The sequence below is a fragment of the Plodia interpunctella genome, chromosome 10 (genome assembly GCF_027563975.2).
Source record: "Plodia interpunctella isolate USDA-ARS_2022_Savannah chromosome 10, ilPloInte3.2, whole genome shotgun sequence".
NCBI classification, from domain to species: domain Eukaryota; kingdom Metazoa; phylum Arthropoda; class Insecta; order Lepidoptera; family Pyralidae; genus Plodia; species Plodia interpunctella.
Window position 1 is genome coordinate 5148826 of NC_071303.1, and position 27590 is coordinate 5176415.

At 35.9% G+C, this 27590-nt stretch overlaps 4 protein-coding genes across 9 annotated transcripts; 2 read left to right on the forward strand and 2 right to left on the reverse strand.

The window, feature by feature from the left end:
- Positions 1-12: 12 nt before the first annotated feature.
- On the forward strand, positions 13-4119 carry Dnai2 (dynein, axonemal, intermediate chain 2). 4 transcript variants are annotated; one of them, XM_053750463.1, is made up of 11 exons: positions 13-311; positions 480-627; positions 883-1138; positions 1225-1334; positions 1568-1719; positions 2038-2172; positions 2268-2349; positions 2477-2655; positions 2782-2914; positions 2985-3089; positions 3649-4119. In XM_053750463.1, the coding sequence occupies exons 1-11, from the start codon at positions 97-99 to the stop codon at positions 3841-3843; spliced, it is 1710 nt and encodes a 569-aa protein (XP_053606438.1). In that variant the 5' UTR covers positions 13-96; the 3' UTR covers positions 3844-4119. The 4 variants fall into 4 exon arrangements, with proteins under 4 accessions (XP_053606438.1, XP_053606437.1, XP_053606439.1 ...); XM_053750462.1 differs by having other exon boundaries at positions 3660-4119; XM_053750464.2 differs by having other exon boundaries at positions 3686-3848.
- Positions 4111-11450, reverse strand: LOC128672926 (ecto-NOX disulfide-thiol exchanger 2-like). Its single transcript, XM_053750461.2, has 10 exons — positions 11235-11450; positions 10885-11043; positions 9409-10076; positions 8803-9036; positions 8440-8623; positions 7037-7143; positions 6600-6725; positions 6294-6437; positions 5064-5207; positions 4111-4575 (listed from the first exon to the last, which is right to left on the reverse strand). Exons 1-10 carry the CDS (start codon positions 11242-11244, stop codon positions 4381-4383), a joined length of 1971 nt encoding a protein of 656 aa, XP_053606436.1. The 5' UTR covers positions 11245-11450; the 3' UTR covers positions 4111-4380.
- Positions 11451-11697: 247 nt separating this feature from the next.
- Positions 11698-13173, forward strand: Polr3H (RNA polymerase III subunit H). Of its 2 annotated transcripts, XM_053750486.2 has the most exons (4): positions 11719-12225; positions 12315-12498; positions 12593-12733; positions 12938-13173. In XM_053750486.2, the coding sequence occupies exons 1-4, from the start codon at positions 12115-12117 to the stop codon at positions 13156-13158; spliced, it is 657 nt and encodes a 218-aa protein (XP_053606461.1). In that variant the 5' UTR covers positions 11719-12114; the 3' UTR covers positions 13159-13173. The 2 variants fall into 2 exon arrangements, with proteins under 2 accessions (XP_064292266.1, XP_053606461.1); XM_064436196.1 differs by lacking the exon at positions 12315-12498 and having other exon boundaries at positions 11698-12229.
- A 956-nt stretch (positions 13174-14129) lies between these two features.
- anchor lies at positions 14130-26226 on the reverse strand. 2 transcript variants are annotated; one of them, XM_064436195.1, is made up of 15 exons: positions 25978-26226; positions 25154-25443; positions 24234-24535; positions 23781-23902; positions 22278-22443; positions 21857-22084; positions 21334-21486; positions 20805-20973; positions 19945-20103; positions 19174-19182; positions 18354-18483; positions 18078-18228; positions 17290-17465; positions 16888-17013; positions 14130-16304 (listed from the first exon to the last, which is right to left on the reverse strand). In XM_064436195.1, the coding sequence occupies exons 1-15, from the start codon at positions 26067-26069 to the stop codon at positions 16112-16114; spliced, it is 2466 nt and encodes an 821-aa protein (XP_064292265.1). In that variant the 5' UTR covers positions 26070-26226; the 3' UTR covers positions 14130-16111. The 2 variants fall into 2 exon arrangements, with proteins under 2 accessions (XP_064292265.1, XP_053606460.1); XM_053750485.2 differs by lacking the exon at positions 19174-19182.
- Positions 26227-27590: the final 1364 nt, after the last annotated feature.

Sequence of the window (27590 nt, forward strand, 5' to 3'; positions counted from 1 at the left end):
CTCATTGAATGAAGGCTCATTGAACTTGGAACCATATTGATTTAATATAAGAGCTTAACAACGTAGGCAACATAGAAACGGTGATGTAACAAAAACATGGAAAAACCAGAGAACACTGAACTGGTATACGAGTATAAAAAGCGGAGGAAAGAGTTTGGTAAACAACTTCTGTTCGAAGACCATGGACCGGAGATGCTTGCTATTATACCCTGCAACCCAGCTTTGTTTAAGGATTATATACTACGGAATCCGGTACATGTGGGGATACAGAATACCGGTACCATGTCAGAGCATTGGGTAAATTCTGAAAGGTAAGTTAAACATACATAATTCTTCTTGAATAAAATTCATTTTGAATCAAAGATATAACTGGGAGTGTGTGTGTGATCAAATGTCATGAAAAATTTGAATTAGGTATCTATTTCACATATTTCTTTTTAAATAGAACAGAAGTACATACGTATTTTGTTTCATTCTAGAGCAGAATATACGTGTTCAGGCATTAATCATGTAGAAGGCGGTTGGCCGAAAGATATCAATATGTCCGATCCCGAAGCCATGCAAAGGTACCGGCGTAAAATAGAAAAAGATGATGCCTATATACACGCTATAATGCATTTGGGCCATGTGAGTACGTAGAAATATTGTCGTTTATTTTTGGCTATAGACAAATATTAAGCTTTTATTGGCACTATTTACAAGGTAAACTTTAGAAAAATAAATGAGCGAAACACAAAGGATATTTATAAGAAGGTCACCAACCCTCATACTAGCGCCACCATAAAGAACTTCCCTTATCTAGTGTAGCATAATCTCCTACCCTATTATGTAGCAGGGCTCTTAAGCAAAATATGTTGCTAAAAAAACAGATTATTCAAACAGAGCATGGAACATAACATCTTACAAAACAACGCAGTGGACATGTACCAAATCTACTATTCGGAGTTGCCATCAATACCGCCGGTGGAGCGGAGCAGCTGCCATACTGTGAACGTGTATCGGGAGCCTAACGCGCGGCGGCCCGTGCGGTCGCTCTCGTGGCAATGCGAAGGAGGGGCGCGATTCGCAAGCGCTCATGCTGACATCGACCTCCTAAGAAACAATAGGGCTATGCAGTATTCCTACATCTGGGATATAGGTAGGTAATACACCAAACGACTATGAATATTGAACACAATGTTTGTGATACGAATATATATACATAAGAACATGATACTATTTCAGAAAATGCAAATGCCCCTGAATTGGCTATTAAACCACCACAACCACTGCTGGACTTGATATACAACCCGCGAGATCCTCATACCCTCATTGGAGGAATGATGAATGGCCAGGTATTACTAATTTCATACCACACCAACAAGGCATACTAATTTAATACCCATAGAGGGCAAAGAAAAGATATCACGTAGTATTCCAAAACCTCGCGACATTTTTTTTGCACTTAGCACCGTGTGTGGAATGGAGAAAGCATATGGTAGTCATTAACACTGACTAAAAGTCATTGCGTATGACATCGACAAGGAAGTATAAAATTATGACATAGATAACATTAATTTTTATCCAGGTCGGATGGTGGGACATGCGCAAAGGGGGCGATCCCGTCAGTTTATGTCCCCCGCACGTGGCACATCGAGACCTCGTGCGCAACGTCCTATTCATCAATTCCAAAACTGGCGCTGAATTCTTCTCTGCTTCTCCAGACGGAGTAGTGAAATGGTATATCTAACAATTCATATTAATAGGATGGATAGATCCACAAACAATATATAATACTGTAGATTTCAGAAGAAAAAAAATATATAAACAGTGAAATTGTCTATCTACCTATACTATTATTATAAAGAGGTAAGCGTTTGTGATTTTGTATGTTTGAGGGGGTAAACTCCGAAACTACCAAAAATTCTTTCACCATTACAAAGGTATGTACATTATTACAACATATCTATAGGCTACATTTTATCTCAAAATACCCACGGGAGCGAAGCCCCGGGCGACATCTAGTGTTTAATAATTCTCCATAACTGTGTTGAACAGGTGGGACACGAGAAACATGGACGCTCCAACAGATTCCATGATTATAGACCTAGTGAAAAATCCAACGGATTCACATAACATCGAAAACGCAATTGGAATTTCAGCATTGGAATACGAATCTACAATACCGACGAGGTAAAATTTCTTATTAAGCCACCCACATCGACTGGTTGGTCAGGTAACTTGAGACATGTCTTCATCGTGTGCAATTAATCATTAAATCTCTTCAGATTCATGGTAGGCACGGAAACAGGCTTAGTCATTGGAGGAAATAGAAAAGGCAAGAACGACATGGAAAAATTACCAACCAAGGTAAATAATATTTACTTAAACAATATTTAAGATTTTGAAAAATATTTTAACAATGTGGTCTGCATCATATTTCTGCTATTCCAATAACTCATAGTAAACTAAAGATAACTTATTGCATTCTACGTAGTACGAAGCACATCTAGGACCCGTATATGCTCTGCAAAGGAATCCCACGTTCGTGAAGAATTTCCTCACAGTAGGAGACTGGACAGCGCGGGTCTGGAGCGAAGACTGCCGCGAGTCGGCCATTTTGTGGACATGTTCGCATCGTACCAAACTTACTGATGGTGCTTGGAATCCTATCAGGTAAATTACAATAGTACCTAAGTAAATTAATGACATAACATTGACACAAATTAATAATTTTCTTAAAATAAAGAACACGCAATCACTTGCTATAAAAATATATGTACATTTCTTGTTGGTCATCAGGTTTTCAGTGATGTTAGTTACTCAATGGGATGGTTGTCTGTCATGTTGGGATTTGTTACGGCGACGGAGCGGACCGATAGTTACTGCTCAAATTTGCGACGAGCCTTTGGTACGATTGCGTCCGCACGAAGGTGTAAGTAACTATTTTATGAACTCATTTGTCGAAATTTATTAAGAGTACTAATATATTTTGATAATTTCAGGGACTGCTGGTAGCTTGTGGTAGCAGTAAGGGAACCATTTACTTGGCGGAACTCTCCCAAAACTTGGGCACAGCAGACAAAAACGACAAGGCACTTTTAACCAATGTAAGTGAAGAATTAAGGACTTATTTTATGGGAACAACGGTTAAATTTATGTATTTGGTTTCAATCTTCTTCATCTTCCGTCTCATTTATGTTTTTCGATATTGTGAGTCTCTAACGGAAAACAATCGATTAAACTAAACAAATTCGGAAACAACTGAAGTTATTCCGATAATTAAAAAAATAGTATTACACTTAAGATTGGGCCAACTCCAATATCACATTTTTATCAATATATTTTAATTGATAGCGGAATATAAATCACCTTAAAATGTTTAAATGGACATTTAATAAGATAGATAATTGATTGTATTAGAAAGTAGGCATTGTAGTTTTATTTATATTGGAAACAGTGACCACCGGAATCCTTGTCGTAAAATTTGACCATATTTTGTATAATGGAAAAGTATTAACTTTTCAAAATTCTATGAATAATGTCATCCTGGGTTCAAACGATTCACTAAAATAAATTGATAAAAATGTGCTAGTGGTGCTAGTGTGCCCATAGATGGTCCTTAAATGTACATTCGTCTAATTCGACCGTATCACCGTACCAACGTAGATGTTGGACAGAGAAAACAAACGCGAACGCATATTAGAGGCGCGCATGCGCGAGCTGCGGCTGAAGCTGCGGCAGGGCGACGCGGCGCCGGCGGCCGCCGACGACGCGCCGCTCGCCGACCGCGACATCGCCGAGGCCACCGCCGAGTACCTGCAGGCCGTCAGCGATTTGCAGGCGAAACAGCCGGACACGTAAAAATGTTATGTGTAAAAATAAATACGAGATTACAAAATCCTAATCCTGACTAATATAAATGCGAAAGTAGTTTCTTGTATCTACGAAAAATACCTACTGCCGTAGAAAATTCACGCGGGTGGGGCGGCGGGTAAAAGCTGGTTTTTATATACAATTTTAAAATTAATATGCACGCTTCACGGTTTGAAAAAAGCAGATAGCTAATTTCCTAGAATCTATTATAACATCCCTTGTAACCCACGTTTCACAGTGAAATAAATGAATTGATTTATAATATTTTGAAGTATTTTAATAATCTACTTCAGTTCTATGGAATTATATATTGTTTAATATAGTATTCGTTTTACTGGTACATTACGTAATAAATAACATGACATAACGGTATTACAGTTAAAAGATGATTTATATAACTATCACATCAACACATTCACATAAGTATGAAGTCAATTGCACTATCACTACACTGTGACCACTAGCCTATTTCATGAATGTCATTGCAATGCTAAGCGGCTTGATGCGGTACTTCTTACGTTTGCGCTAGGGTTTTTCGTCTTTCTTGAATGCGCTGAAGAACCAGCGGCTCTCGATGTTCGCGCCGACGCCGCTGGTGGAGCGCTCGAACACGTCGGGGTGCTTCTGCATCACGTGGTGGATGGTGGCCTGCGTCACGTGCGGGAACAGCGCGCGCACGTACGACACCACGTAGTCCAGGCTGGCGCCGTGCGGGTGCACCTGGGAATCACAAGTGTCTAACAAGCGGCGTACTGTCGTCATTGCTCACTACGCTACGTCGTTTGACGTCCGTCTACAGACAATGCACATCATCATAATCGTACATCAAGGTGTGTCTGTATAAAACCTATAAAAAACAACGGGGTCGTGACGTATTGCGTCGTCGCAACGGAGCACGACGGAGCAATGGGGCGTGACTCTTAGTGATAGAGTGATAGAGATCTAATCCCCAAGGTGGAAAAAACTAGTCTATTTCGAAAAAAATGTAAGATAAATCTTTTTTCCGTATGACTGCAAATTGGATCGCTTACTGATAGTTTCACTACGATGCTACTGTCCATATAAGCAGCAGTGAAAATTGCATTTTCTGCAAAGAATGCAAGTGTGTTAGTAACACTTTTGCAGAAAGAAATTGACTTTGAACAAATTAATTTATTATTATTAGAAATAACCGCATCAGATATGGTTTCACGGCTAGTGGTAGTTACCTGTAGAAAAGCGGACATTACGCCAATAAGTTTGGCCTCCCCGCAGCCGGCCTCCACTGCCTGCGTGAGCTGCACCTTGGTGTCGAGGTCGTCCGGCAGCGGCGGCGGCGGCGGCGGCTTCACCACCGGCTGCGGCAACGGCGGCTGAAAGAGTTCACAATTTATGGACAAATTACACATATTTAGACAGCCCCAAAGTAAGTCCCGAGACTGTGTACTAACTCAACAAATATTATATTTTATAGCTTATAAATATGTATATAAACTTCCAAGACCCAAGTCAATCTGAAAAAGATAAGTTTTCATTTTAACCTATCCGGGGAAATCCGAACCAGGGATTTCCAGCGTCGCAGTAGCAGTCCAGCATGATGACCAACTAGTCGAGGGCGGATGCCCAAATCTGCTCAAAAATGTTATCGGCTTCGCTAGAATAAAACCATTATATGGTTAGAAAGTTCACCGAAATTTCACCGAAGTTCAGAAATGAAAGTCGCCGATTCTCTCTCGCGAACGACATCTGAATTAGATTCTCACGAACAAAGGATATGTATGTTGAAAACTAGACGTTAGTGGAGGGTCGCAAACACGGTTCGAGTGATACATAGTGATTTATAAGAACCCTGACTACATAAAATATTCACAGTAGAGCGTTTCTTTTAGAAAATAATAATATAGAATCAATTTATAGAATTTCTGTCAGTCTGCATCAAAAATAATTTTAAAAAAATAATATTCATTGCCGTCGTTAAATATTGATGGAACACGACGGAATTGTTTTTGGATCTGTCTGAATAATGTTTGTATGCACATTTATTTCCACTGGATTATATTTTACATTATATTCAAGGAAATACTAAAAAACCTTCCTCAGCATTCAAACTATCTATTGGTGAAAATCGTACAAAAATCCGTCAATGACCAGATAGATTTTTGAGTTTATTGTGTTCATACAAACAGACGCGACAGGGGGACTTCTTTCTATAATATGCAAGGATTTTATCTGCTTAATTTTGTATTCTCTTTATTTTATATTCTCTTTAAGCCGCTTAAAATTCGATTTTAAGCAAATCTAATTTTAAGCGGCTAATAATAATCTAATTTTTAACTGCAAATAGAACATGGATTGTGTACACAGGAAAGTGGACTGTCTTTGCTGTGTACAATTCGATACTTTTATATAATTTCGATAGTAAAAATATTCAGTAAAATTATGAATGTAAAAAATCTTACATTCTTTTCTACGACGCCTTGAAGCGCTTGGCGCGCTATGAACTGTGCCTTGAACTTCTCCATTTCCTTTTGCGCATCTGCCTTTATGACTTCTACTTCATTCTTGTATGCCTCCAGTTGGAACTGAAGACTCTCCTTTTCTAGCTGAAATTATACAATCATTACGAAGCAGTCCATTCAGATAATATTTAATACATTATACCCATATATTCCCCGAAAGTGGGCGCTCCAGGGTGCAATATATATATTGAATATTTACTAGTTATATAGTTATAATGATATAGGCACAGGCTAACTTTAAGTTACCTTCAACTTCTGTACTTCATCACTGCTTCCCATGTCCGAAAGACTTTTGTTATTGTAACCATTGTTATATTCATTATCTTCATTGAAGAATTTTTCCATAAATTCTTCTTTTAGAGAATTGAACTCCTGTAAAACAATGATAGTATGATAATACTGAGCACTTTATGAATATTAGTTTTCATGTAATACTTATACAATTAGTGTACCCCCATCATGTAGATTCAAGACTCACCTTCTTTGTGACTGGTTACAGAAACTCCAAACAAGCTATGGATAAAATTTTTAAACCTATTTTCCTCTACAAATTTAAAATGAAAAACATTTTAAAGCTTTGATAACAAAATATGTATTCTTAAAATTCACAGATTGGTTTTTTATTTTCAATTGAAATTAATGGGAATAATTTTGTTTCAACTGAAAATAAAAAGGTAAGGTACCTGTGTCATTTTCTGCCATGTCTCAATGTTTTTCCGCTGAGGCTTAGTGAAATGATCCCAAACGCGCTGATGGCCTGCCGCTGAGAATACTTTCGCCACCTGCTCGACTGAGGTTCACAAACAATTATGTTATGGAGTTTGCATGAGACCGCTTGACCACACATACCATCGTACATTCGCGACCGGTCGACCCCTCAATCTGATACGAGAGCACGCGACGCGTGTCTAGATCTACCCTAACCGCGGCGATGTCGCTGTCGGGAATATAGCAGGCGGGCTGGTTTCATCTTAGAGGACCCTCCAGACATGACTTTGACCGTGAACCCATTGTTTCAACAAATTACTTTCTTATGTTACATTGTAACGTAATTAGGATGTATAATTAGTGTAAATATTAAAGACGAAAACAATTTGTCAAAACATAATAGGTATTTGGAACTTAAAATTCCAATGTTCAGAAGCACTCTGTACAATATACTTAGAAGCGTTATCTGCAGAGTTCACCGAGCCTTGTGTTGTGAAATATTAGAAAGTTTTGAGCAGACCAGAGAGTGACCAGAGTCATTGTTTTTTTTTAATAAATCAATCAGGAACTGGCACAATATAAAAATATTTGCGTACTTTGTTATTGCTTTGTGTTAATATATTTTAAAAAATGCATTTTAGTCCAGTCCCCCATTGAAGCCATTTCTACATTTAAGTATGTCTTTCTGTATTCTTGTAATAAAAGCAATTTGATACAATTATTTCAATTTATTAAAACACATTGAGCAATGAGTCATTTCCAGAAGCACATATCTTCAATTGACGTTCAAAACTCAAATGTTGAGAAGTCAGTATATTATAGAGACAGGTGATAACAACACCATACTACAAAATTGTTGTTAAGCAAAACCTCGTTGTTTTAATTGTATTATTACAATGGCATGAAACAATATATTTTAAATACACTTAAATGTAGAAATTTTGAATAATCCACTATTTTCTTCAGTGGATTAGAGAAAACGAATTTTCAAATGGTAGACGACGACACAAACTTTTACTATACCATATAAATAAAATCTTTTTACAATCACCAATGAGTCACAATGCACTTTTAAAATGCTTCAATCAATTTTCTCGCTACACGCCGTCGACCATTTGATCTAGCGTTTCAGAGATCATTTTGACTTTTACTATATAATAAATTACTCAACATGTCTTTACTGGCTATATGTAGATTTTAAAAACTGATATTTTAGTTTGACATGGAGTTAACCTGTTTTTGTAGTCCATTGTTTGATTCATGTCTTTTAGACCAAGAATTACTAGAAAAGATTTCAGGTACATAGGTGTTGAAGAGACCATTTCTTACCTTAGTGCGATAATGTGTTTTAGAATATTGTAATGCACAAAGTACTCACGTTGTTCTATAACCCTTTCTATGTGATTTTTAACCCTTTCCCTGCATTCTTGCAATTCTTCTTCTGCCTGCATTTTTTCATTGAATAACCGACGAATATGAGAATTTGTTGCTTGTATCATAGAGTAAAACTGATTTGAATTTTTCTTTGAACATTCTCCTCTCTCCAGCCATGCAATCAAAGTCTGTAAAGAAAAGACAATATGGATAAAACTTTCAATTTGTCCGCCTTTCAGTCGAGTCTTTCTATTTTCAATAAAATCTCGCAAATCGAATTTAATTTAACCCACTCCTTAGACATAACTTTATAAGATGTATAATCAGATAATGGTGCTCAATTTCTAACATTATTCAAATCACTTACAGGAATTGTACTTGCGAAATGCTCTTCACTCTTGATCTTTTCATTAAGTTGGACAATAGCTGCATTAGAGAATGGCTGGATTCTGACGGGAGACGGTGACCTGCGGAAGCCGCCCCCCAAGCCTCCCAAAGTGCGGGTGGCCATTTCCTGCTGCGCCAGCTGTTGCATCTGGGCCTGTTGTTGTCGCAACGCCTGGCGCTGCTTACGCTCATACTCATTTTGATCATCTCTGCTCTACAAGTTATAAAATATAAATAATTATACCGATTTATATAGTTATGACAAATGCATAACTTTTTATTTAATGGCAAAAATAAAAATTGGCCTGAGTGTGGTTCCGTCCTAGAATAGCATCACTCCAAAATCCTTCTGTAGATGTTGTACGACGCGACTAAAGCCTAATAGTCGTATCAGCTGTCAGACAACAATAGCATTGGAGCCATGGAGGGAAACTTAAAATACCGGGCTTAGCGGTGATAACGGGAATACGCAATAATAAGAGACAAAAATATAAATTTTACAATTTTTTTGGGATTCATTAGATTGGGTTTTAATGTTTTGATGTTTGCAGTTATGTTTGTATCAACATTTAAAAGTGTAACATACCAATGCATAATCGACGTGCAACCATCCTGTGGTTGATTTAGAATCATCCTCTTCATCCTTATCATCCTTGCTGATTAACTTGATTCGATATCCGGCTAACTGCATGGCAGCATCCACAGAACTTTCCCTGTCAAATCTAATATGGCAGAAATCTTTTTTTGACAATCTCAATGTGTGTATCCTTCCATATGGTTCAAATATATCTCTTACAGTACTTTCTCTAATTTTTTCAGGCAACCCTCCAACAAAAATTGTGCGACAGCCTGGTGGTCGGGCACGTCTAGGCGGTGGTGCAGACCCAGGAGCAGGGGGGGTGAGCTTGCAATGCTTTAAAATTATTTCTTTTTTCTCCTGAACGGTTGTCATGTCAGCAGTCATATTTGGGTACATACCCATCATTGATGGATCCATCATCATACCCCCCATCATACTTATATCCATTGGCGCAGGGCCAGGTGGTAGTGGAGGTGCTGGGATAGGAGCAGCCATAGAACCCATATCTATTGGAGTCTGTTGCATCATTTCCATGCCAGTACCCATAGTTGCTCCCATACCTGTACTCAAGGCAGTGTTTGACATCATTTCCATTCCAGTAGATGGCATCATGCCTCCTCCCATCATATTTCCCATCATCATATTTTGGTACATACCTCCCATCATCATATTTCCTATAACATTTTGATACTATTTACATACAAAACTATTCATTGTTCAACAGTTTATATTTCCTGCTTTCCAACATACGCAACTATAAAGTTCATCTTACAAAAATGAGAAGAGAACATTTAGAATTTGTAGGTTTTATTTTTTACAAATCAACAAATTTTTATGAAAATTAAGTATGTCCATGCCGCTTTCACAGAGAAATTACAAAGGTGAAGCCGGAGGCAAAATCTAGTACAAGTTTGTTACTCAGTGTGGCAAAATTTACTGGCTTTGACTTCTGTGTAGAAATATCGGCATTAAAAGTATCATGTTATTAAGGACAATGTAGTTTCCTCTGGTGGACCAGATTTGATGAAATTTAGTATGCATGTAGTTAAAGATGGCCATTAAAACTTTTATTTTTTACAAATCAACCATAAAATGCCTACAATGGGATGTGAAAGTTTTTATGAAAATTAAGTATGTCCATTCTGCTTTCACAGAGAAATTACAAAGGTTAAGCCGGAGGCAAAATCTCGTAGCAAATAAAAAGAGAATTCAAAAAGATTTTCTGGTGAAGAAAATTCTGATGTGCATAGTTAAGTCAGACAAGGAAAATCAAAACATTTCATTGGTAACCATGCTGTTAAACTGTGCCAGTGTGTAGACTTGTAAGACCTAAGCAGTAATTATTACTACCTGTTTCCCATGGGATTAAGCAGAGACAAGGGATTTCCACTTGCCTAAATACTAACAAATACCACTTGCTTAGTCTATTCTCATTAATTACATAAATATATATAGCTCTTTAGCTCTATTTATAGCTCTTACCTTGTTGATACATGTTTTGCATCAACATGGGATTCATAACATTGGCATTTCCTATATTATTATCTCCAGTTTGTTTGTTAACATCTTGAGTTTTGCTCTCTCGACGACGTCCAGTAGTGTCTACTCTTGTAGGTGAACGTGATCTGTCTCTTCTATTACCTACATTCAGAAGGTCCATTTTACACAAAGGTAGGTAAACTACTAAGGGTAGATCGTATATAAAGATAGTTACTTTTTACTTTTGATTAGTAATTAGTGGCATTTTATTTCCACTATTCATTCAAACTACGCTTTCAAGCCATAGTAATAATGTTCCTGAGAAAAGATAAAAGTAATAAAAAACTACTTACCTGCCATCATGATTTCGTAACTAACGAATAATTTAATGAGTACTACTTCCTTTATTTCTCTATAATCTAGTTTTTGTGTTTTTGATCACAAATTTCGTGTATACGGGTACAATTTTTTTCAATAGGTACCTAGGTACTAAGAAGAAAAATAATCTCAATTATTTCTCACTCAAATCACAAAACTCAAAACAAACCACAAACAATAGTCAATCAATCAAAGTCAAGTCCGGGTCCGTCAACTTGACGTCAAGTGTTGCCGTTCGATAGTCGATTATCGATTGTTAATCGAATGACTATCAATCTAAAACTGACCTCGATCAATTACTGTTAAAACAAAATACAAATTGGCTATGGAACATAGTACCACAGATTAAATAATACCCCAGTACCTACTAATTCCATGAAATTATCAGAGTATCGATAGTCTAAATTGATAGTATTGTTGCTAAGAAAGTCTATCGACACTATCTGTGTGCAGCAAAACTTAAAGTTCATTTTCAACTTAAGATACCAACAAGTAGAATATGTACACAAGAGTCTTAAAACAAGTACGACTCGGGGCTCTTCTGTCTAATGGATTCCGGGAGTGCAAAATACCGCAGTAACGGCAATAGTATTGCACCAAAACCGTGTATCGATATATGCAAAACTATTAATAACTGTCAATAGTACTGCTTTTTCTCATACTATCTTAGCATACTATCGATAGTCTATCAACGCTATTGATAGTCAACTATCGATCGAGAGGCAACATTATTACATTGTACCTTGCTGCACTGCACTGCACGCGGCGCACGCAAACGAAAAACAATAATGCAATGTTTTGATTTTAGTTGGTTTTCAGTTTATTTATATCATTTGTGATTACAGTTTAAATAAAATGTTCGTTTTAGCCGAGATGAAAGACGTAATTAGGGTTATGCCAAGTCGTTTTCACCAAAGTTTAACAGAATCAATTACCACATTGCTGAATACGAAACTAGCAAATAAAGTTGGTAAACAAATTTTTAACCTCCAAAAATGTTCAATATAGGTGCATTGATACATATTATTAGTTCCTTTTTTCTTTTTCTTTTTCAGGTAGTTTTAAATGTAGGTTTGTGCATAGCTCTATTTGATATCACTCACATTGGCCATTCGTATATATACCCTGGAGACGGTTCTTCACACACTGAAGTCAAATTCAGATACATTGTATTCAGACCTGTAGTTGAAGAAATTCTCATAGGAAAAATTAGAAGTTGCAGTAGAGAAGGTGTACATGGTAATAATTTTCTTCAGAAAATGAAAGTTATACTAAGTACTTACATATTATTGATCACAAGAACTGGAATAAATTGTTTTCATTTTGTTTTCAGTTACTTTGGGATTCTTTGACGACATACTAATACCAGTGAATGCACTGCAACATCCATCTCGGTTTGATGAAAATGATCAGGCTTGGGTTTGGGAGTACCCAAAGGAAGATGGAGAAAAACATGATTTGTTTATGGATTCAGGTGTGTTAAAAAATTACTTGGTCTTAAATTTCTAACAATAATTATACAATATAGCAAAAGTAGAAAACAATACCTTGTGTTTTGACCTCGACTCAGTATTTTGATTTCAACATAGGTAATAAATACATCTTTGATAACTTTAATGGTTTTTTTGTTAATAGAAATTTGTGATAATTTTTCATATATATTGCTAAAACTATGCAGGTGAATCAATTCGATTTCGAGTGACAAGTGAAGCTTTTGAAGAAAGTTTGCCCACCGGACCTCCTGGGTCAGAGTGTGCAGTACAAACAGTAGCACCTTACAGACTGGTTGCTGGAATTAATGAACCAGGTTTAGGTCTACTGACTTGGTGGGAAGCTCCTGAGCAAGATGACGGGGATGATGATGATGATGATGACAGAGAACAAGAAAATGATGAATAAATATTTTAAATACAACTGTAGTTGCTTGTTAATACCTGTACCTAATAATGCCAAAATTAACTTGTCATTGCATAAAGATACTCCTAATCCCATGATGGAAACATTTTAGACAACATTTTAGTAAGTCAGCCCAAAACGTGTTTTATGAATAGGTATGTACTGAAATTGATATGAAGTATAGCTGTTATAGTGCTAAGTCCATATTTTATTGCTGCAAATTAATACATACTTTACAAAATGAATACCAATAGCCTAGGTAAGCCAATATTATGGTATAATCATAACCTGTTTTGATATACCTTTTGACTATGTACATTATGTACTTTTATATATTATTAGAAAGAAAAAAAAACATTGTAAGAAACAATAATGGTAAGCCGATCTGGCATGATAGGGACCAACACTGTTCAAATGAGTTTCTTTCGGCATTTCTTCTCAGCAGTGGTCGTTTCGAAATGCCAGTAGTTTGTAGCTTGTGAGAAATAACTATAAATATAAAGATTAATGAGAAAAAGTGCCTGTGAAGGTCTAATTTCTGAATAAATGATTTTAATTTGAATTTGAATAGAAAAAAATTATCTGATGTGAACAGTACATAAAAAAGTTGTACCTAGGTACTTTGATCTATATAATTTCATGAAGTTCCAAGCACGTTTCTTGGAGTCAAGTACGCCTTGTCAAGCACTGTCAAGTACACCTTGTAAGCATTAGCACCTTATAGCTTATAGATTTCAAAAACCCCTCTAATATATGTTACACAGTTTTAAATATCTAAGCATACATAGGGACAGACAACGGGAAGCGCCTTTGTGTTTTTTTTACTATGTATGTAGTGATGTCTCTTAGCTTGCTAAGAAAACTGTATACCTAGTACAATTTGAATTTCAAGAAATGAATTAAATTGAGAGACTTGTTAAGGTTCCATTACACTTAAATATGGACCCACCCATTAGGTGGTTAAAAAAACAATATTTGCTATGCAACAACAATATATTTTTTTACATTTTATTTTGCTCAAACGAAATATACAATATATACTTGTTCAATTAATGTATTTATTAAGACAATACATTTTATAGCACACTTTTGTGACAATATATGAATAATGTATTACTTATATTCTAATTATTAAATAATATAGTTATAACAGCCAACATCACAATAAAATCATTCACTAAAATTGATTATCAAATAATAAATTACCTACATAATGAAGCAATGAAATAAAGCAACTTGCTTTCAGATCACAGTATATAATAAAGTACCTATTACCTGTATATGGCATCATATAATAAGTATGAGATCACATATTGTGTTATGTCGATTTTTGCCAACACCAAAGACAAAATAGATTTTATGTAGATTTTACATTCGTATTGATTTTAAAAGAGTTTTAAGACATTCAATAGTACATTAGTTTAAATGAACTAATGATCTTACTAAGTACCAAAGCAATTTGCATCACATGCAAATCAACATAATATTGGTCAACTTCAGCACCTCTTTGACTTGTACCAATACATTATTAAGCGGCAAAAGATGTGATTTGTAGAAACACTTCCCACTTATGTGCGTCACTAAGTATGTATGTTTTTTTGTATTTTTTTATACAAAAGTGGAAATGGATCCACGTTTGTATAAAAAAAAATACAAAAAACATATTAAAAATAACAACCATGTTAAATTATAATAAATCCACTGATATAATGTCGTTGATATTTAAAAAATATATAAAATCATTGATGTTATATATCCTTGTTCTTTATATTATATAAAAATAGGAAAATACTCATATGAAAAAAGATTATTTGATTTATCGGAAATGGTGTAGAAGTCTAAAACATGGATTAATTATTATTTTAGATAATAGCCAATAATAAAATTATTTACATTACATTCATAAAAAACTGATTCTTATTAAAAACAATAGGTCCAACATGTGACATACTAATACAGATTACACATCTGTAGTTTTATAACATTTTTTACTTACAATATGATTTAAAATTATAATCTTCTATCATCCATCTATTCTTCTTTTATCAGTCTATTCTTGCTATATTAGATTTACACGCATTGTCATTTTTTGGCATAAAGTAAAAATACCTAAGTAATATTTCAATAAAAACTAGTTTTTACTAAGAACAGAAGTAGACTACTTTGTTAGATGGAACTAGAATACAATGTAAAGCAATCATTTAGTGTAAAATCACAGACAAAACTAAATATGAGGAGCTAGTGTACCTAAATGAGATGGAAGATTTCCATGCAACATTATATACAAAGGGGTAGATCGGATATTGAAAAACTGGGTGTACGGTGAGGGACAAAGGGTCAATTTTTTCTTGTGTATAATACTTATTTCTCCTTTTTTGTATCAGCAACACGAAAGATATGATGAAGTTAAATTTCCCGTTTGTTACCCCTCTGTTACCGTTTTTTTGTTTTTATTTCTAAAGACAAGAAGAATAACTATGTGCTATGGAATCGGAATACATTATGATCGTGTAGTGTAATGTCGCTTATACACTATCGGGAAATAGATTATTTTCTTTGCGATTTTAAAAGCTTAAATAGAAACACGTCCTACGTAATTGCGTTGGCATCTGTCTTAAATTCGGCGATAGTGTGTAACGGCATGCTCTAAGAAGCCTGGTAATTTGTATGGTAAAATCTTGTATTTATTGGGTGACATTTTAATCACTAGCGATTTTTTTTTCTACATGCTCAGTACATGATACTGAACAACTTTTCGTAATAGGACTCACCCCGAAATCGCGAAAAAATAATCAGGTGATCCATACATTTTCCTCAATTTAGATATTTGATTGTGTAAGGGTTTTATTACGATTGATTTTATTACGCAATTCCGGGGTTACTTTCATACACTTTCATACCGGGATCACGTAGACAAAAATTCGCTAGCGATACAAAAGTCAGTGTGGAAAAAAATTCATGTGAACGTGTAGAGCAGCTGGGAGTCGGTGAAGTGGTGTTGGTTGTTGATGTGCGCGATGAGGCGGCCGTCCAGCAGATGGCGGGCATAGCGCACGGCGTCGCGCGGGTCGCGCGCGAGGCCGCAGTGCTGCAGCCAGCGCGCCAGGCACGCGCCGCGGAACACGCCGCGGTAGCGCCGCATGCGCCATCTGCGACGCGTCCGACCGACCCTCCGTACATTTTTTTAATACTAAAAATCCCTACTTCATCTCTACGCCTACTCTCTTTGAGAAGGTTCACTTCGTGTGCATTCTGAAGAAATTTATAGGGCCGCGCTCGCACTCTCTAACTTATTTATAGAACGGATATGATCAGTGGTAAAAAGTATATACGGCTTCCGATAGCCTATTAGTTAGCATATTAATCCCAACATCCCTGCTAATATTACAAATGAGAAAGAAAGTTTATTACCTCTTCAAGCATTATCTACTGGACCGATTGTTATGAAATTTGGTACACAGGTAGAAACTAACCTGGAATAACACGTAAAGTACGTACTTTTTATCCCGAAATTCCCACGGGAGTGAATTCACGGGGCGCAGCTAGTAAATGTGTAATCAAAAACTGATAATTCATAATCTATAAAGTGGAAATTGAAAATGGCAGTGGTTTCTTATTTATCTCCGGATCATACATTATTTGTTTATAATTTTTATTATATGAGTTGAGCTAGTTTAAAATGTTCATATTTACAACACAGCACTATAATGTACTGTAAGCATCATTAATTACCTTGTATCCTTAGCAATAGCTGCCTTGCATCGTTCCAAATGGTGTGTTATGAATTGGTCGCACACATGTTTAGTTTCAAAACTCAAGTCTTCCACCGAAGGGAGGACTACAGTATCAGCTCCATGCCTAAAATACATTTACTGAATCCAAATATATCCAAATTTTTGAAAAACTTTCAAAAGTAGGTACCTAACTTTTGAAAGTGTTTCCATCTCACGCGTAAAAGCGAATTTTCTCAAAACATTGACAATGTTAAATATTATTACAGACAGTATTGAAACTATAGGTATTATCTCTTGTTCATCTATCTACTGAACTTTACAATATTTGACATTGATAGAATGGGACAGAACATAACTATTTATGATTACGGGGATTGGATAAACTTTGATTTCAACTTACCATATCTTCTTGATATATCTAACTGTGGGAACCAAAATTTCTTCCGGGTCTAATCCAAACAGGACGAAAAGCACAAGCCCCTGGCCATAGTTGGCCACGATGTCCAGAAACTCAATCTCTATGAACACCCCGCTCTCGTCCTTCAACATCATACGCCATGTTGTATATGTGATGCCCTGAAATTTTTTTGAAAAAAAATATTTTAAACTAGTTGATGCGGCAACTTATGTTTGACCTCGGTTCCTTAAGTATCTTCTCAAATGTCGTCAAAATCGGTCCAGTCTGAAAGTGTGAAAGACAGACTTTCGCGTTTATAAAATAATAAGCTTTAGCCCGCGGCTTCGCCCTCTTGAATTTCCTACGGTTACATTAAATGTTCCGGGACCAAAATGTATCTTATTTCCTTATTGGGAGAACAGTAAAAGCGTGAAGATGTAACAAACTTACATTAGCATTTGTAATATTACAACGTGGCAGTCGCGGTCGAACGCTCTGAGAACCACCCAAAAATTGAACAAAAGGATCGCGTCACATCGGGCCGCGCGAGATTTAATAGGTTAAGTGTTATTAATTAAAATATAATATAATTTTATTTAAAATAATGTAATTTTTTGTTATAATCATAATAAATTAAAGTAAAATAAAACAAGAGACTAATAATTATACTATAGCCGCTTAAATGAGTCCTCGCCTGCGGAGTGAAGGGGCGGAGGGGCCGGTAGGGGTGTCGAAGACACATTTATGTGCGGTTTATCTATAATTAGTACCGCTTATAGTTGTGGACTTACAATGAACATGCTGAGGCTGCAGACGATGAGCAGCACGGTGTGTTTGAGCAGCTGTTCGCCGCGACCGGACGGCAGCGCCAGCCGTGCGGCCTGCTCCAGCTCGTCCGGAGCGCGACAGCGCTGCTGCTGCGACGGAGGACAGCCACATTCCCTGCAAAGTATACAGGTTGTCTGTACAGGTGGCCAGAGTCAGATTGGTACCTTTACAAACTTATGTGGCAGGCGAGTAGAATTCGAACTTGGGACTTTTAGAACACAGTACTTGTAGTGACTTACTTGGCATTGTCACCTAGATCTTCAATGTCGTGAGATGAGGGCAAGCCGTTCTCACAGTTGGGGTCGTCAGAACAACAGCCGTTCGTGTTCTTACTGGGCGATGGAGTGGCCGTTATGGTCCCGTAACATCCTGCAATACACAAGAAAGTTTGGACTACTTAGTTAAAAGCTTATAATTATGTAAAACAAGGATTTTCAATGTATAAAACTAAGTTGTGCCCAAGGGCCAACAACAAAGAAGACCCGGCATACGATATGATTTCTAACAAAACTTGTGTGACGATAAGCAGGGCGGTTGGGTCTGAAGCACCGCAGTGGCTCCGCTCTTCTTATATAGCTTTTCTTTCTAATTAATACAATTATCAACTATATCTATCGACAAGTAACAGAACTAAGATGATTCGATACATCTAATAATGGTATTATGCAATAATACTGTTGTTCGAATTTAAGATAATAATATTTTTCAAAGTTATTTAAATATGTACTATAAAAACACTGAGACACACGACACTTCCTTTTTAATAAAAATAGACTTAGACAATTATTATAGTAAAGATATTTTTTTCAACAAAATTGCTGGAGGTCACGTCTCACGCTCCGCAGTCGGTCGGAAATTGAAATAAGCCTCGTCCCTATTCGCCACGCCTGTACACATTTGATTGTAGCTGTGCACCGGCTCATGTATCAGGTCCTCTTTGTTGTTGGTCCGTGGTTGTGCCATTTTATTTAACTTTTTATGTTCAATAAAAATGTATTATGCTCCTAAAGAGCAGATATTAACTGCAGAAATTTCACGAGAATAAGAGAAATTATTTACCTTGGTCTTCTTTAAAAGTGCATGAAACAAAAAGAAATATATATATTATTTGTGTTTAAAAGAATACATTATATCTATTGTACCCCCACATGTCAACTAATATTGTATGGGTACCTATATGCAGAAAACATATTTTTTGCATCTTTTCACGACGAAACTTAGAACTCGACTAATCTTCTGAAAATTTCGTTACATAGGTATATACGTTCAGTTAAGAATGCGGTAAAGTCGTATTCACGTCATTTAATCCCGCAAAAAATATTGTAACCGTGGTAAATCCGAAGGCGCGGGCAAGGGCCAGTGTTGTTTAAATCGTGGTAGTCCAGTGGATAATGATCCTTTGTGAGCCAAAAAGTCTCAGGATCGAATTCTAGTCGTGCCAAATGAGTAGGTATACCAATTTTTATCATATACGTGCAATGCCCTTATTCGCCGGAAGAAAGTAGTGGTCTACACCACTACTTTCTTCCGGCGAATAAGGGCGGTTTTATCCCATGTGCAATCAATACCTTGGCCCCCTTCTTAAGATGGCGTCAGGATATTCATTGCACACGTACTTGTATTGATGGCACCTATACGCAATCAATACCCAGGCGCCATGAATCCAAATGTGATGATCGTCTAAAGTTTGCGAGCGGCTTTTTGTTGCCCCCTAACAACCGGCGCCCGGGTGTTAGAAATCTTTTTATTACATTCCACAAAATGGCCACGACCCTCAGACGTGAGGAATAAAACTATTAATGAATTTAATGCGTACAATAATATAATTACCATTGGAAAGCGACTGTGTGTGTGATGTAGGCTCGATATTGTCCACCAGACTAGTCGACTCGTCGGGTGGACTCGAACCTGACACCTCAGCCGACAGTGAGGCGAACTGTGCACTACGCCGGCGGAACCGCACGTACACTATCAAACAGCCGATTGATACTGTAACATAATAAGATCTCTTAAAAATACTATAACGTTTGTCTATATTTTTATTTTAATGATATCAGATTTACTGTGCCCTCTTGTTTCACTTCTTTATCTTTCCACCCAAAGGTTGACTTAAAGAAATTTCTTTTGCGATAAGTCAAGCCTTTGCGCTCATTTATTTTTGAATATTAAAATATTCGCTTAATCGCGATATAATAACAACTTATGTTCTGTAAATATAAAATATATTGGGTAGAAACAATTTGAATGTGGTTATATAACCGGAATACCTCTTCCTTGTGTGTAGGTCACATTTCTCATTGTGAGTCTGCGCAAAAAGAAACCTTTTACATTTTGAATATTCTTGATTAATTTATGATCGCCAGCCGATTTTGCCATAGGGCGCAGAATCGCTACATGAACAGATAAGGAAGCACTGACCAGAAGCAAGGCTTCCTACAAGTGGCCTTTGTCTGCGTCATTTTAATGTAACCGCAAACAACTCAAAAGCTAAAGGTACATACACACCTGGAATCTCATTAAAATATCAGTAATCTACCGATAGCGAATATTATTCGATTCTTGTATATTATTACAATACCTGCTCGTGTGAACTAGGTGTTTAGCCCTAAAGAAATTTACAAAATTGTATGCTATCTTTTCAACAATATAATTGAAAACATGAAGGACAGAGTCCACGTCGTTTCGCTTACCAGTTAGACAGAAAACCAATAGACAAAGACGAATAGCATCCGTGGCTTTCCCATCCAAATCTGGGCTGTGTTTGGTGGCCAGGAGTATAGCGACCATCACGCCCGGGGCTCCCCACGCCACGAAGCCAAGCACTGGCCATATGGTCACCACGAAACATGGTCCACGACTCTGACAAAACAATATTCAATTTACAAGTACAATAATAAATATATATACATATTACCACTCTGGGACTAAAATATTTTTACTGCAACCAGATTGTGGATGTCCTTTGTAAGGAATATGAGCACCCATAACAGAGAGCATTGATGAAAAAAGTGATGAGTATGGTTATGTCATCCTCATGGAAGAAAGGAGACTGATTTCAACTTGCCCACCTGATGATAAATATCTATATTGATATATAATATACAGAGGTAATATTGCTGTCGCTATTTTGCAGTGTTAATAACTAGAGTTGTCGTAATAACAAAGCCTAACATACATAACAGCTTTAAAAATAAAGAGATAGAAATATCGTTTATTTACCTCTAACATGAGAATACCAACAGAGAGCATGGAAGTCCATAGCAGGCATGAATACATGCTGAATGTCCTGAGAGACTCTTGAATTGTATTTTGCCATGAGGGTGTATAGTTGATAAGAGGACCACCCCAAATCACACTTATTGCCAGCAAAATCTGTAAAAATAATTAAAAATTACTAGCTGTTAACGCGGCTTCGCCCGCGTGCATTTTCCACGGGAACATTTATTTTTCCGGGATGAAAAGTACCCCTATGTCCATCTCCATACTATACACTACATCTATGCAAAATTTCAAGAAGAGGTTGAATAGATAGAGCGTGAAGAGGTAAGAAACTTACTTGAGCATTTATAATATTAGTTAGGATTTAAAACGAATTCTACATGCACAAAGTCTTTAAGTCATTGCAAGATTTGATTACACACATTGTAAATAAACTATGGATGTTTCTGTGACTGACTGACCTAACAGCCGAATTGGCCTTTTTGACATATCTGTATGATTGTTTCTTATATTATCTGCTTACCTGGGACACAAGAAGACAAAGAGTCAACTTGTGAGGCATCCGTTTATATTTCTTTGTAACTGTGAAGACAATTAGAACCCACAATGTTGCAATCAAAGCCACAATGGACAGGTCAAAACCAAATCTCTTCAGTTGTTCCGCATAATCCTTGTTAATCGATATCACTTGTGCCGAGAGGAACATCAGAGGGCCAGATATGAATGTGCAGATCACCATTGAGGACGCCATCTAAAAAAATTTGATTTCATAACATCAACAAACATGCGCCGATTCTAGCAAAGCCAAATTCTTATGAAATTGATGAATGAAGCAGAAATTTTGCTGAACTAAAATATACTTGAGTATACTAATAATCCACCACCATATATGCAACATATAAATAGCCTGGTAACTAATTAGAGAGGAAAAACTAAGGACATACCAAATCCATTTCCAATTGATAAAGATTGGAAAACACAAACACAGCCGGTGCAGTTGGAATTGTTCCATACAGAAATGCATAGGTTGACAAAGAAAGTGTCTCCGATTCATTGGCCCCCGAATTGAGAATACTAACACACTCCCTCATGACCACAGGTAAAATTATCCTGGAACAACATAGAAACAATATGTGTTCATCATATTCAGTTAAAATTATACTGATGCGGGATTACTACAATAACTATGGTATTCACGGTAATCTTCTTCGCTGGTTGATGTCCTATTTGAATAAAAGAAGTCAGTTGGTAGCTTTGAGAGGATACACTTCATCTCCCACTGACATATCGACATCAGGTGTGCCTCAAGGATCACATTTGGGGCAGTTGTTATTTGTTGTCTTCATTAATGATCTCATAAAGGACAGATCATGTGAAATATTATACGCTGAGGACTTGAAAATATTTAAAACAATAAACTCTTTAGATGACTGTAATCTTTTACAAAAAGACTTAACCGCTGTTTCTAATTGGTGCAGAACTAACTTAATGTACCTTAATATTGACAATTGTTTTGTCATCATGTTCACTAACAAGCGTCATGGGATCGTTAATGATTACAGCATTGACGGTCAGACCTTGAAGAGGTTACATGTTGCCAGAGATCTCGGAGTTATTTTTGATAATAAACTAACATTTTGCAAACATTACTACCACATAGCAGGAAAAGCAAATCAACTTCTTGGTTTTATTTTTAGAACTACTAAAGACTTCACAGGCACTCGTTCTTTTCTTTACCTTTTCTACACACTCGTCAGAAGCGTTTTAGAATACGGTAGTCCAATATGGTCTCTGCACTACCAAGTTCATATCTATAATATAGAGTACAGCGTAAATGCCTACGTATTTTATGCAACCGTCTACAATTGAGGCGAATTATTCCTGATTATGAAACACGTCTCATTAAATTTAATGTACAAAAATTAGAAACACGACGAAAATATTTTGATTTCATTTATATTTATAAAATAATTCACTCAATATTAGACGTCCCTAACTTACTAACTCAAATAACATTTAATATCAGATATAGTGCTCGTAGAGCAAATCAAATTGGACTTTTTGCTTTGCAAGTGTATCAGAACAATACCTCCTTTTACAACCCCCTGGTCAGGATGGCTCGTCAGTGCAATGAAATCGCCAAAGGCAACCAAACCTTTGACGTTTTTCTGCCTAAATTGTCCTTGTATATTAAATTGATTAAAGATATATTGTACCACTAGCCGACAGTCTGGGCCATAGCGCTTGGACTCTCGGTATGATGTTCTATTTTTGTTACTCCAGTTTTTACACATTGTTTTAGACATAATGTTAATATTCTATTCTTATTAGTTCTACTAATGTACACACATTTTTGTGGAATGCAACCTAGATTATAAATCCCTGTTTTTTACTTTTTGTTTAGCAATAGTGTGTCTGTTATGTATGATAATAAATAAACTACTTACAATTTAACCATAATCAAAATACATGGCAAAACTAATGCCGGACCTCTGAGACGGTGTATCTGTCCAACCATTCGCAGACCAAGTAAGAAAAGAGCTGATGCAGAGAAAGATTGTCCAAATACCTGAAAGATTAAAATATTACAGTGAATTCCTTGGACAAGCATAAGAGATTTGATAATATTTTTTTTGCATAAATTGGCCACTACTTTCTGACTAGTCAAATCAGATACTTTTTTTCTAATGTCAAAAACATAAATTATGAAACAGTGATTTGCGTAACAACTTTCACCTTTTCATCCAAATGTATTTCTAATATACTTCAATGAGATCAAAAATAGTAAATAAAACTGATCAATTAAAGTGACATTTACGTATTGTGTTTGGTTATTTTAATGATTTCATGTATTTATTTTTTACCCAGTAAAGTAGCCAATTAATATAATAAGTACTTACCTGTAATAAGCCTTCAATGTAAATGGACAGCTGATGTTTAAACACAATATTACCTACAATTCCCAGGACAGTCATGACTAGAACAGGATTATATGCAATTCCTTTCACAATTTGCTGCAACAGCTTGAGCTTGCAAACATCTTTGTTTCTGGTTGCATCAGTGATTGCCTGAGCAGCCTCTTTTTGTTTATTTATTTCCATTAGAACAAATGCAACAGGGTTTAATATTGCCAATGATATTGGAGCCATTAAGTATAGATATAGGGCATATTCGGGATGAGTATTTTTATATATTGCATTGACTGAAAAAAACATATTGTAACAACACACTTTTTACACCAATTCAGAAGATAGGAACAGAAACAAACATTTTATAGATAGGAACAGAAACAGAAAAAAATATTTTAGTTCACATTTTTTATACTTTCAGCTCCATGCATGCTTTCTTAATATTTGACTTATTTTAGTGAATAAATCCAGAAATTACAGAATGTCAATAACTACCTTAGGGTAGATGACAAGTTTTAATGTTTATGACTATTTGAAGGCCCTTGTATGTATTATTATATAATTATTAGAAACACAAGTGAAAAAATTACTGTGTTAATTAATTAATTACTATCAATACTTACAAAGGTATGAAAAAAATAAAATTACACATTTTTGGACTCATACAAACTCTCCATACTAAATGATACTCTCTTCTTTCTTAGTATAAACTCTTTATAGCACAAAGAAACAAAGTAAAAAAAAGAAATGTATACAAAGGTGAAGTTATCCCAGAAAAGGATTTCTTCCAGCCCACCAAATAGATATGTGAAAGGAAACAATTTAAAGCAAAAAGTAAACTAGTCTAAAGTAACTAGTAGTTTAGTTTTACAATAATAACTAAATTTTACTATAATAATGAATGTACTTACTTATAGGATATCCAAGGGCAAAATCATTGCTTTGTGTGCAAAATATTGCAAAAATGCCTGCTCTCCCTAAATTAATAGGTTTTGATACAAATAATGTAACAACAATTACAGCAAAAAATATAAGACCTTTAGCCAACAGGATAGCAAGTAAAAATGTCCAATTTACAGTAGTGAAATCAAGCCGAGCCAGTGATAGGAATATTAGGGAGGGCAGGGCAAATGTGCCTACAAAAGTAGCAATGCCCTTTGACTCTGTTGAGGAGACTATGTTAAGACGGCCAGCTATATACCTAAAATAAAATTAATAAGAATATAGTAAGTTATTTTAAAAAAACGAGCAAGTACAACAGATTATCTCTGCAATATGGTAATGATCCGATGACCTCGGTGGAGCAGTGGTAAAGTGCTTGCCTCTGAACCAAAAGGTCCTGGGTTCAATCCCCAGTTGGGTCATGATGGAAAATGATCTTTTTCTGATTGGCCCGGGTCTTGGTCTCCCATAACACAAGTCTCGAATTTACTTTGGAACTAGCTCAATCTGTATGATTTGTCCTAATATATTTATTTATATTTATTGATCAAAATACAACCTAGTACTAAACAACCATATACAACATACTTAAATAAAATTTGCTTTAATATATATATAGAAAGAGATTTTGTTGAAATAATTCATAAACATTTGATATTCCCTTTCGTAGTAGAATTTGTTCTTTGTATCAAACGGGTCCATTCCAAAAACTATGCCAAGAATAATATATAGCCGTCGATAGTTCGGGATAATATTATACTTATTTGGTTTAAATTATACATAATTTACATACCCACAAACTATTATTGTGAAACATTGAAAAAGAGCAGGGTACAAATTATCCGATGTTGCATCTCCAAGATCCATTTTCTTTATTACATCCATTGCTTATTTATTTGTTCAAGTGTTTATTTTATGGATTATTTTCATATTGAAATAAAATTGTAAATATATCACAAACGAAGAGTACAATACCTAGATATAATATTAATGAAATCTAGGTAAAACCATATAGGACTGACTGACTGACTTGCAAATGTACTCTGTGCTGACTTAATTGAAGCACTTTAGTGTTGCCCATTGGTCTTGCCGCTCGATACGATAGTCAAGTATCGATAGCTATTTTGGAGCAATAACTATTGATAAAGAGCAATACTATCGATAGTATCAACTGTTACGATGAGAAGACTATCGATAGTATCACAAAATAATCAACTTCACGTGGAAGGGACGTGTATGCGGGGCGCGCGTGCCAAAGTTAAGTCTAGGGAGACTTTTAACTCGACTCAGTCCACACACAATTGCTTCGTGGTTACTAATGCTTTGTGACATCTGTATCCGGCGTGTTCGATTAAAAACACAAAATGACTCGACAGTTTGTTCTAGAGTGTGGTACTAAGAACATATTACGATCAGGTATTTCCTATCATCGGTATGTCGCTATTTACTTTGAATACCATTATTTTATATTTCGGTAATAAATCTAAAATAGGGAGTATTACTACACATTTATCCCGCCAGAGTACAGGACCACAGATTACATAATTCCACAGTTGACCAAATAATGCAGAACATAACCTGAAATAGGTAGTTTTATTATTTTCAGGAAAATCCACTAAATCCACTAATCCTTTGTCCTTCAAACTCGCACCATGGTCGCGTAGAAGATATTTTTGGTCGTAAATCTGCAATAATATTGAAAATTGGCGCTTTTTACCTCCATTGGCAATGTTTGTATACCTTAGTTGTACCAGTACTGCGCTGAGCTTTGCGTAATATAGGGCATATTTTATTTATTAACTCGAAAAAAATATTAGTGTGAATATAAAAATTACTTGTATACCATTGTGATAAAATCTAAAGTAGTATAACGCTTGATCCGTACGCGCCATCTCGCGTTGAGTTACACCACACGTAACCGCACCATCTATTTGAGTAGCAAGCACAGTTCTAGAAAAAATGAGTGAGCGAATGATAATCCTCAACCTTAAACACATTTAAATAAGGTGTATAATGGACATATTATTTAGTGTCTTCTATCATCGAATAGCATAACTAAGACAACAGTAACGACTTAAGCACGCAGATAGAATTCCGGCTGTTATCGCCATCCACTTGCTAACTTCTACTTTATATTAAGTACAATATGGTTGGTTTCTTTATTCGTAGTCGTTATATCTTTTTGACTTCACCGAATTATGCCCGTTCTCATTGGATAATTTTCAGACAACGGTTCTCATATGAATTATCAAGCTATGACTTTTCCACCTGTGTTTATTTTTCCGTGGAAGTATCTACTGTCGATTGTATTGCATGCATGAAATGTTAGAAATGCTATCGATAGTCTAATAATCATCACGGTACGATACTATCGATTATCAATTGTATTGCTCCAAAATAGCTATC

Excerpts from the sequence above, each read along its gene's own strand:
- Dnai2 (XM_053750462.1), top strand. The coding sequence starts at position 97 with ATGGAAAAACCAGAGAACACTGAACTGGTATACGAGTATAAAAAGCGG. Across the intron at positions 1,335-1,567 it reads GAGGAATGATGAATGGCCAG|GTCGGATGGTGGGACATGCG; the intron begins GTATTACTAATT and ends ATTTTTATCCAG. Across the intron at positions 2,350-2,476 it reads TGGAAAAATTACCAACCAAG|TACGAAGCACATCTAGGACC; the intron begins GTAAATAATATT and ends CATTCTACGTAG.
- LOC128672926 (XM_053750461.2), bottom strand. Across the intron at positions 10,077-10,884 it reads GCAAAACATGTATCAACAAG|GAAATATGATGATGGGAGGT; the intron begins GTAAGAGCTATA and ends AAAATGTTATAG. Across the intron at positions 9,037-9,408 it reads TGCACGTCGATTATGCATTG|AGCAGAGATGATCAAAATGA; the intron begins GTATGTTACACT and ends TATAACTTGTAG.
- Polr3H (XM_053750486.2), top strand. The coding sequence starts at position 12,115 with ATGTTCGTTTTAGCCGAGATGAAAGACGTAATTAGGGTTATGCCAAGT. Across the intron at positions 12,499-12,592 it reads CAGTAGAGAAGGTGTACATG|TTACTTTGGGATTCTTTGAC; the intron begins GTAATAATTTTC and ends TTTTGTTTTCAG. Across the intron at positions 12,734-12,937 it reads TGATTTGTTTATGGATTCAG|GTGAATCAATTCGATTTCGA; the intron begins GTGTGTTAAAAA and ends AAAACTATGCAG.
- anchor (XM_064436195.1), bottom strand. The coding sequence starts at position 26,069 with ATGGATGTAATAAAGAAAATGGATCTTGGAGATGCAACATCGGATAAT. Across the intron at positions 17,466-18,077 it reads GCAGCCTCAGCATGTTCATT|GGCATCACATATACAACATG; the intron begins GTAAGTCCACAA and ends AAAAAATTTCAG. Across the intron at positions 16,305-16,887 it reads GCTATTGCTAAGGATACAAG|ATGGCGCATGCGGCGCTACC; the intron begins GTAATTAATGAT and ends GACGCGTCGCAG.